Raw genomic sequence first — 10,534 nt, forward strand, 5'->3', positions numbered from 1 at the left:
ATTGAGATAGGGTTGAGTATATGCGGGCAAAAAGAGGATTTTGGGAGGAGGAGAAGAAGACAAAACGAGATTGAGAAGAAGAGAGAGCGCAGAGACTATCGTCAGTTTGATCTAACATGTCTCTATTTATAGCTAGGTACTTTCTGCCTATTATTTACTCTATTTTTTTTTATAAAAAAAAATCTCTATTTGATTTCCTATCAAGTCAATAAATAAAATACTTTTGCATGAGAATTGTCCAATACTTGGAAATTTTGAAGGCTTTTGATTTCCGTTTCATCATGAATATCATGTCATCCTTGAGCAGTCATCGATGATTGAGAGGAAATACCTTGCTCCTCCCAAGGATGGAACTCTTGAAGGCTCCCAACAATCATAATGGATATATTCCTATGTAGCCTTTGTAGTGTGCACTGCCTTTGGAATTTTTGACCTATGTTGCTTCCTATAGACATAAACTTCGTACCCCATTGCCTAGAGGCTCTTCGCTATGCGAAGGTATGGGGGAGAGATATTGTACGCAGCCTTACCCTTGCATATGCAAAGAGGCTATTTCCGGATTCGAACCCATGACCAACAAGTCACCAAGGCACAACTTTACCGCTGCACCAGGGCTTCCTATAGACATAATGCTCATAAAAAACTAAAGAGAATTCATCTTGTGATTTTCAAGTAGCATTTGCTTACTTAAAATTTTCATTCCTCTTTCACTCACCTGTGCAAGACGCAAGTGCCAAAAAAATCATGAATTAAAAATTTAAGGGAGTAAAAGTATAATTTAACCAATGTTATTAAAATAATGAGGATACAAATACTAACTTTGTTATATTTTTTAGGGTGCATTTATGATTTAAAAATAGATGAAAAATATATTAATGTGGCAATGGAGTAAAACACAAGGCAGCAACATGTCAATTCCCATAACAATAGGGGCAAAGTGTTCTTAAGTCAAATCATAGGGGCAAAAGTATAACTTACCCAACTGTTTATCTTTATTATGCTTAATGTTCAACGTTAATCCACAATATTTTTTTTTCAAATTTAATCACCATTTTTTCCATTAATACAATCAAGTCCTTCCATAATTTTATTTTACATAAAATTTAAAAATTCTCATTCTGCATTCACAATATCCACAAACTGAAACAATTAAACCATTTGTTCTTTGTTTAAAATTCACTAATCAAATCACATTTCACTTGAAATAAGAAAAAAATGTCAAATTTGTCCTCTTCAAAATCATAGACATATCTCATACAAAATTCCTCAAATTTCACAAACAATTCACCAAATTTCCATATTCTAAACAGTTCAAATCACTTCTTGTTCTAGATCCATTATGTACACCCAATCATTTCAGCAAAAAAAAAAAAAAAATGAAATTTCAAAGGTTTTAACCAGAGGAATACTAAGGGTGTATTTGGTTTGTATTTTCATTTTCTGTTTTCATTTTTAAAAGATTAGAATTTTAAAAACATATTTGGTTTGACTTCTTGTTTTCTATTTTCTTGAAATAAAAATACTGAAAATTTATGATATATTGACTTCTTGTCTTTTTGTATTTTTAGATTTGCTTAAAATTATATTCATTGCCACCGCAATTTCATTTTACCCGAAATGAGATTTCTGTTCTCAACTGAAAACGAAAATTTATTGTTTTTATTTTCTGGTTGTTTCCTGTTTTCATTTTCGCTGAAAATGTTTCCAGAAACCCAACCAAACACATTTTCATCACCGTTTTCTGTTTTCAGTGAAAATGAAAACAGAAAACAACCAAATCAAACACCCCTAATATTGTGAGTAATATGGTTTACATCATCTAATAACATGGTTGATCATGAAATAAATAACCAAATCCTGTTTCTCATTCTCATTAGAATGAAGTCTAAAAGAAGGAAAACACAAGTTCACCTATGTGTTTAGCTTCTGTCTTCTTGCATCCCAGACACTACTAAATTAAAAACCAATAGACCAAAATACCAAGATACAGTAAGGAAGTTTAATGAGTACAGGGTGTAATATATGCTAACTAGACACTATAAAACAAGCCTATAAAGATCTCCAAAGTTTGGTGAAGTAAAAAAAAAAAACATAGACAAGTATAATGTAAATGTAAATCAAACTTCACCTTCCATCATTGGAAGTAAAGGAATCAGCAAATCCAGAAGGCCTAGTTAGTATGCTAGACTGTGTAGTATCTCCACTAGTAAGCATTGATGAAGTGCATGAAACATCAAAGGTGTTCTTTCCTTCAATAGCCTGCCACTTACTGAGTGCTTGAGGTAAGGTCATATCCAAGTCAATCGCATAAATGTCATCATCATCTGCTTCAGAAGGCTTCCAAATCTCGACAAGAGGTGCCAAAACATTCACCACATGGCTCATGTCAGGGCGCTGGTAGGGCTCCCTCGCACAACAGTGGCCGGCCAACTCGGCCACAGTCCTAAAACTTGGTAAGGTCTCCTCATCAACATCCATTATGGGGTCAATGAGCTTTGTGAAAGAGTCTTTGTTCAGTAGCATCCTTCTGAACCATGTAACGAGGTGGACATTCTCTTCTGGTTGGCTGTTGTCAATTGCTTTCCTTCCTGTTATCATCTCCATGAGAATCACCCCGTAGCTGTATACATCAACCTTCGTTGTAACTCGTCCAGTGACTGCCAGTGATACCATTTTAATTGGCAAAGAAATTGTACAAAAAGGCAGAAAACTAATCACTGTGCTATAATGTCATGAACTACACATTCTAATTATCATTGGAGAAAAAAACCACCATGTAATTGGCCAAATGATTTGTTTTAATATATAATGTGAAGCAACCATGTACAGAGTTACAGATAATTCATGGCACAAACATTATAATTTATAATCATGTTCTTCATTTCTGTAAGCACTACTTACAGCATGAAATTTCTTTCAAATCAGCTATAAACTAAATATCAATCCTTAAAATAGAGGCAACATGATAAGGTGCACAAATTGGCTATAAGGATTGCAGTTCAGGAAAATAATTGCAATGGTTTTTAGGAGGCATACAGAAACAAACCTATATGACTTTTAAGTCATTTTTGTTTTCATTGTAAAATAGTATACTAGTGTCTAGTTGTTTCCAGACGAAATTTGAGAAAAAATAGTATATTAGTTAGAGTGTTGCAATCAATATGTTTCTGCATAACTATATTCACTATCTCCAGAAGCAAGGGTTCAGATGACACTAAAGTAGGAACCTATAACACCAATAAGTGCCTAACAGGTTGCAGGATTCATTCCTTCAGTTTCCTATCTACCCTGTGCATCCTACTTATATGATCCACTAAAATATATGCCAATGGTGGATAAGAAGTTTTCAAATGTATCTACAAGCAGAACAAATAATTCTGCAAATATGACAATCAGCTATTGCCTTCACTAAAGGGTAAAATTCCATTCCAAAGAGCAAGTGATATAATAGGTTCTTCTAACTCTTACACGTTTGATCATTTCTATGTTCATAAAAGTATGCGGCGACTAGGAAATAAAGCAAAAGAAGTAGAATCAGAGTAGTTTAATTCCAATGATCACAAAAAGTTGTAAGGTGACAGAGTGAAACTATTCACTCCATGCATTGCCACTTCCATTCCAAAGTACGCCATTTCCTGAACTACTCCTCAAGAGATTTTTTGGCAAACTCAAACCTTGATTTTCTTCCAGCTTTATTGTGCTAAGCTGAGGCACTATTCTACTTCCACTAGAAATAAAATCCATTTTAGAATGAATATTAAACCGCCCTCCATCCTTTGCTTAACTTGGCGATTCAGCATTGTTATTTTCTCCACCAGACTGAAACACCCCAAGTTGTGGCTCGAAAATCCAAATTAGTAATGAAGAAAGGGTTTCTAGCCACCAAAGGTGTTTTGGCAATGTGGTAATGGAGTACAACACAAAACATCAACATGTCAGATTCCACAACAGAAGGGGCAAAGTGTTCTTAAGTCAAATACCCAACTTTTTATCTTTCTATTATTATGCTTAATGTTCAATGTTAACCCTCAATTATTACAACGAAGGTTTCTAACCTGAACTAGGCCCAAGTTCAGGGTAGAAACCTTGGTTGTAACTTGCCCAGTGACTGCCAGTGATACCATTTTAGCAAGGAATTGGACAAAAAGACAGAAAAATGACCACTGTGCTATAATGTCATGAACTACAAATTCTAATGATCATTGGAGAAAATAGCCACAGTGTAACTGGCTAAGTGACTTGTGTTTAATATATAATATGAAGCAACCATGTACAGAGTTACAGATAATGCATGACACAAACATTATAATTTATAAATCATGTTCTTCATTTCTATAAGCACTGCAAACACCATGAAATTTTTTCAAGCTATAAACTAAATATCAATCCTCAAAGTAGAGGCAACATCATAAGGTAGGCAAATTGGCCATAGAGGATTGCAAATCAAACAAATAATTTCAATGGTTTTTAGGAGGCGTACTGAAACAAATCAATGTGACTTTTAAGTCATCTTTTATTTTCAAAGTAAATTTTAATAAACAGTCAATCATCTATGCTTTCTCAATACAGTTGTTTCCAGACAAAAATTTAGGAAAAAAAATAATACTAGTTAGAGCATTGCAATCAATCTGCTTCTGCATAACTGTATTATTCACTATCTCCAGAACCAAGGGTTCAGATGAGACTAAAGTAGGAACCTATAAGACCAATAAGTGCCAACAGGTTACAGGATTCATTCCTTCATTTTTCTATCTACCACGTGCATACTACCTATACAACATGCTTAAATCATAAACCAATGGTGGATAAGAAAATTTCAAATATATCTACAAGCAGAAAAAAGAATTCTTTCCAGAAAAATTTCCAAAAACTATTATCCATATGCTACACAATTTCCAAAAATAATCTAAATTTATACCTGCATACTCTGGAGCCAAATATCCAAATGTTCCAGCAAGCCTAGTCTCAAATGAGGCCTTTCCTTCTGGAGCAAGCCGAACCAATCCGAAGTCTGACACTTTGGCCCGCATATCATCCCCGAGCAAGATGTTTGATGGTTTTATATCCCTATGGATGAAAATTTGTTGGGCCAAACCATGAAGATACTCAACCCCTCTAGCAACATCCAAAGCAATGGAAAGCCTTCTCTTCCACTCCAGTGGCAGTAACCCTTCTTCTTTCCATTCAAATAAATGCTTACTAAGAGGACCTTGAGGCATGTATTCATACACAAGAAGCCTCTCATTTCCATCCAAGCAATGACCTTCAAGTGCAACCAGATGCCTATGTCGAACCCTTGTAAGTACTGCAATTTCAGACTCAAACTCAGTCAGCCCCTTCTCACCCATCATCCCAGATTCCATCCTTTTTACAGCAATTTTTGTTCCATCATGCAATTCTCCCTTGTATACAGTGCCAAAACCACCTCTCCCCAGTATGTTTCCCTCACTGAAATTGTTTGTAACTTCCCTCAAAACTTGGATTGAAATCACCATATTACCAGCTTCCAAATGTTGAACACTACTAGTTGTACTAAATACACCAGTTCCTCCACCACCACCACCATCACTACTAACACCAACACCTGTACCTGAAACACTTATCTTCAGAGCATTTCCATCTCCGGAATGACCAGGATGCACCACTATTGCACTAGGACTTTGCACTTTGCTGGCACGCTTATGTTTTCTACGATACATAGCAAACACCAGAGCTGCTATACCAAGTAAACTGAAACTCCCCACCACAGTGCCAACAATTGCTCCAGTATTATGTTTCTTACCTTCACTTCCAGATTTACCTCCAGGACTCAAGCCGGGCAGTGCTTGAGATGCATCCTTTCCAATATCAGGATTCCCACCAGTTTTAAGAACTACATCCCCACGGAAAGATGGCACCTTACCAAACAATTTATTATTGGAAACATCCAACTCTTTCAAAAGAGGCATACTGGTAAGTTCACTTGGTATGGTACCGGTGAGGTCATTGTTAGCAAGAAGCAACTTTGTCAAAGATGTAAGCCTAGAAAAACTGGGAGAAATTTTGCCAGAGAGATTCAAGCTCTGAAAGCTAACAATGGAAACATTACCACTTGAGCAAACAATCCCAATCCAACTTTGAGCACAAGGATCATTCCCCTTCCAACTTTCCGCGAGTCTCAGAGGATACCCCAAAGGTTCAACAACAGACAGCAAAGCATCCACAAGGGGACTACACGGTTCACCAGCCTTCTTTGTGCAAAAGCTATTCGTCCCCTTCTCCAAATCGTTATCGACCCGCACACCATCTTTGAACAAAGGAGGAGACCCTTGAAGCAAGTTATTGGTCAAGTTCACAACTTTAAGAGCAGGAAGAGCAGTGAGAGAGGGTGGAACAACCCCAGTTAACTGATTATCCCTCAAACTCACATCAAACAGTTGATCATGGTTGGACAAGTCCGGGATAGGACCGGTGAATGAGTTGCCATGTACCCAAATTTGCTTCAAATACATCATTCCCTTTAACACATCTAGGGTGCCATTGAGTTTACCATCACTATTCTGACCATTCACCCAAAGGGTCTCTATAGAACTCCCAGAGAAGGTTGCAGGCAACCCTCCTTCAAGAGAATTGAAACTCAAGCTAAGAGAAACCAAACCCGGAAAGGGACCGTCTTTACCCAAAAAATCCGGAATTCTCCCCACAAGGCCAGCACTGATTGCAGAGAAACTCCTGAGATCATCACAGTCCTTGAGGCTATCAGGAATCTCCCAATTAGAGAAAGGGTTGTAGCCAATGCTCACATCCTGCAAATTAGTCATGCCATTGAAGAAATCACCACTCATGGAGTTGAAATTGTTGTTGTGGATGAGAAGAACCTCGAGGGACTTTGGCATGTTAGGGAATGGTCCAGTGAAGGCATTGTTCATGCACTCGAAACGCGTCAACTCTGAGAGCTGCAACAGTTCCTTAGGCAGAGAACCGTTTAGGCTTTGTCCACCAATCTGAATTGCAGTGACCCTCTTCATGGTGTTGCACTGAACGTGTTCCCATTTACACACATCAGGGTCGTTCCATTGAAGATCATTGGGCTCTTTAATGGCCTTCTTGAGCGTGTTCATCACAGCCACATCGTTATTCTGACACCATGCACACTCAAAAAACCCCACACAAAACAACAACAACACCACAACATAGGCTTTCATCGTTGTTACTCTCCAAAGGTTTTGAATTGTCGTCGAACAATGGAGAAACAGCAAAGGGGAGAAAATTCAAAACAACAAAACAAAGATATTTTTTTTCTCTCTTTTAATTTTGTGAATATCATTCGCACGGCATTGTGGACATGATAAGGATTCTCCCAGAAGGAAAAAAAGACAGAAAAAAAAGGGAATTTTTCTCTCAGAATATCATAAAAAGATCAGAAAAAAGATTCGCTTTTGGGAGAGAATTGGAATATAAATGCGTAGAAAGAAGAAAGATCGAATAAGAAAAACCAGTGAAGAGTTTTCGTCGGGTTTGGGTTTGAGGTGTGTCACACACAGCAACAGAACACAGCATGAACATGACCAATTGACCATAAACGATGGAACATGCGTGTGGGACCCATGGTTTTTTAGGTAGCGTTTTCACGTTTGGGTGTAGTAAATAGTTAAGGATGAGTTAAGTAGAGCGTGTTTTTTTCTGGTGGGTTTGGTGCTTCGTGAGTTGGAATTTTTATTACGGTTTTTTGGAATTTGTCCCAACATAGATATGCTAGAGCCACCAACTCTTTTTTTTTTCTTTTTTTATAGTATTAAATATTTTTCTCAATAACGTTTGTGATAGAATTTGTTAACATATTTTTTTATATTTAGAAAAAAAATTAAACGGATTTTGTTAAGGAAAAAGTCAGACTTTACATACATGATTCAGCGGATCTCGTCAATGATATATACTCAATAACAAGATTGAGAAAATATGTCCCAATTATGGAAATTATTATTGTGATCTTGTTTGAGCTTGAATTGCAGTAGAATTACTTTTTTTTTCTTACAAATTACTGTTATGTTCAGATTTAAAACTGCTTTATGTCACGAGATTTTACACTGTAATGTTCAGATTATAAACTAAAGTTATATTTAATATAATTATAAGCATGTGTCTAAAATAAAAAATATATCACACATTTTAAATAAAAATTATATATGTATATGTTTAAGTTTCTTCGAAATAATTTAATAGTTTAGAATTGATATTACATATATTATTGGTTTAATTATGTTTTAGTTTCTCAAATTAAAACTTTATTTTTTTAATTCCTCAAATTTAAAAAGTGTTTTTTTTTTAGTTTCTTCCATCAAATAAAATTTTTTATTTTTAGTTTCTCATATTATGGTAAAAGACTAAAAAAAATATTTTTTGAACTTAATGGACTAAAAAATATAAATTTTTATTTAAAAGATTAGAAAACAAATCTCATAATTTAAGAAACTAACAACATAATTAAGTTTATATTATTTTATTTGCAACCAAACATCTATTTTTGTATTTTTAATAAATAATAGACTAAATTGCTCACTTGATCTTTGCTATTTTAAGTTACTATTTGGTATTTTGTTTATTAAAAGTTGTAAAATTATCTCTTAATTAAGTAAAGTTTTTTATTACACGTTTATCATTTTAGAAATCAATTTTTGATTTTTTGACACGATGTTGAACTTTTTTTGTTATTGATAAGATGTAAAATTTATTTGGTTGGATTCACCCATGTAAAAATATGGAATTCAATTAATATTCATATTAAAAAAGAACATAACAAATGATAAAATTTGTTTGTAAAATTAGTGTAACAGTCAAATTTCCAAGTTAATTTTGAGAGGTTTTTTATTTTTTTTTTTACTCATGAAGCATATTTTTGATGTAATCATCTTTCATTATACGAATAAGGTCCTTGGTGGCCACGTGTCAAGCTGTGGTGCCTCCAATTCCCGCCTAAAAATGTCACCTCATGCTACAGTGTTACCGTGAGTAAAAAATGCTTTTCTATCTCCTCTTTTTTTTTTACGTTTTTTAATTTTACGCTTTTATTTTTTTCCCTTTTTCACATTCCTCTTGCTTTTTCGCATTCCTCTCATATGTTCTCTCTCCCCATCTTTCCTCTGTTCTCTCTCCCCGTTGTGTTCCCGAACCTTCTCCGACGTGGTTAGTTTTCAAACTCCATGAAGACCAGTTGGTTTTCTTGCTTTGTGTGTCAAAGCTTCAATTTTTTTGTGTTCCCGAGCCTTCGTGGCTGTGCTTCCCCCGCCATTTTTGATTTTTATCTCCAAACTCCATGGATACAGGTTCGTTTTCTTGCTTGGTTTTCCCTCATCCGATTCTTCTATGTTTTCTTTTTTTTATACCTCTATTTGCATTTGTATGCGCTTTTTAATTTCGGTTTTTAGTTTTTTCAATGCACGTTTGTTATTTCTTCTAAAGCTGCGATTTTTATCTCAGAAAGCTTCGATTTTTATCTCCAAACTCCATGTACACAAGTTTGTTTTCTTGCTTCGTTTTCTTGCTTGGTTTTCCCTCATCCGATTCTTCTATGTTTTCTTTTTTTTACCTCTATTTGCATTTGCATGCGTTTTTTCATTTCGGTTTTTTGTTTTTTCACTGCATGTTCATTGTTTCTTCTAAAGCTGTGATTTTTATGTCATAAAGCTTTGATTTTTATCTCCAAACTCTATGTACACAGGTTGGTTTTCTTGCTTTGTCTGTCAAAGCTTCAATTTTTTGTGTTCCTGAGCTTTCTCTGTCGTGGTTCCCCCCCCCCCCCCCCATTTTCATTTTTTTCAAAAAAAAACCTTCGATTTTTGCCTCTATCCATGTTGATGTGGTTTTCATGTGCTTCGTTTTTTTTTTAAAAAGCTTCGATTTTTGCCTCAACACAGGTTCATTTTGTTGCTTTCTCTCTCAAAGTTTCAATTTTTTTGTGTTCCTCAATCTTCTCTGCAGTTGCTTTCTCTTGGTTTTCTTGCATGTTGGGTTCAGATCTGTGTTTTCTTTTTACCTCTTTTTTCATTTCTATGCATTTTTTTATTTCGATTTTTTTTTGTTTTTCACTGCATGTTCATTATTTCTTCTAAACGTGTCAGGGTATTGTGATTCTTTTGTATTTGGGTTTTTTGTTTTTCCTGTGCTTTGGCATGTGATTTTGAAATTTCGATTTATTGTTTTTCACTGCATGTTCATGTTTCTTCTAAAGCTGTGAGGATATTGTCATTCTTTTGTATTTCGGTTTTTTGTTTTCCCTGTGCTTTGGCATGTGGTTCTTTTATTTTAGTTTTTTGTTTTTCATTGCATGTTCATGTTTCTTCTAAAGCTGTGAGGGTATTGTGATTCTTTTGTATTTCAGTTTTTTGTGGTTCCTGTGCTTTGGAATGTGATTCTTTTATTTTGGTTTTTTTGTTTTTCACTGCATGTTCATGTTTCTTCTAAAGCTGTGAGGGTATTGCCATTCTTTTTGATGCAAGCTCCATTGGAGCTTGTAGGCCTAGGATCTTCTTCATCAATGGATTCCTTTGCTTCTTGG

General features: G+C 35.2%; 1 protein-coding gene across 1 annotated transcript; it reads right to left on the reverse strand.

The window, feature by feature from the left end:
• Positions 1–1,841: 1,841 nt before the first annotated feature.
• LOC114419314 (receptor protein kinase TMK1-like) lies at positions 1,842–7,651 on the reverse strand. Its single transcript, XM_028384967.1, has 2 exons — positions 4,919–7,651; positions 1,842–2,657 (listed from the first exon to the last, which is right to left on the reverse strand). The coding sequence occupies exons 1-2, from the start codon at positions 7,182–7,184 to the stop codon at positions 2,125–2,127; spliced, it is 2,799 nt and encodes a 932-aa protein (XP_028240768.1). The 5' UTR covers positions 7,185–7,651; the 3' UTR covers positions 1,842–2,124.
• Positions 7,652–10,534: the final 2,883 nt, after the last annotated feature.

Source organism: Glycine soja, chromosome 7 (genome assembly GCF_004193775.1).
Source record: "Glycine soja cultivar W05 chromosome 7, ASM419377v2, whole genome shotgun sequence".
NCBI lineage: Eukaryota > Viridiplantae > Streptophyta > Magnoliopsida > Fabales > Fabaceae > Glycine > Glycine soja.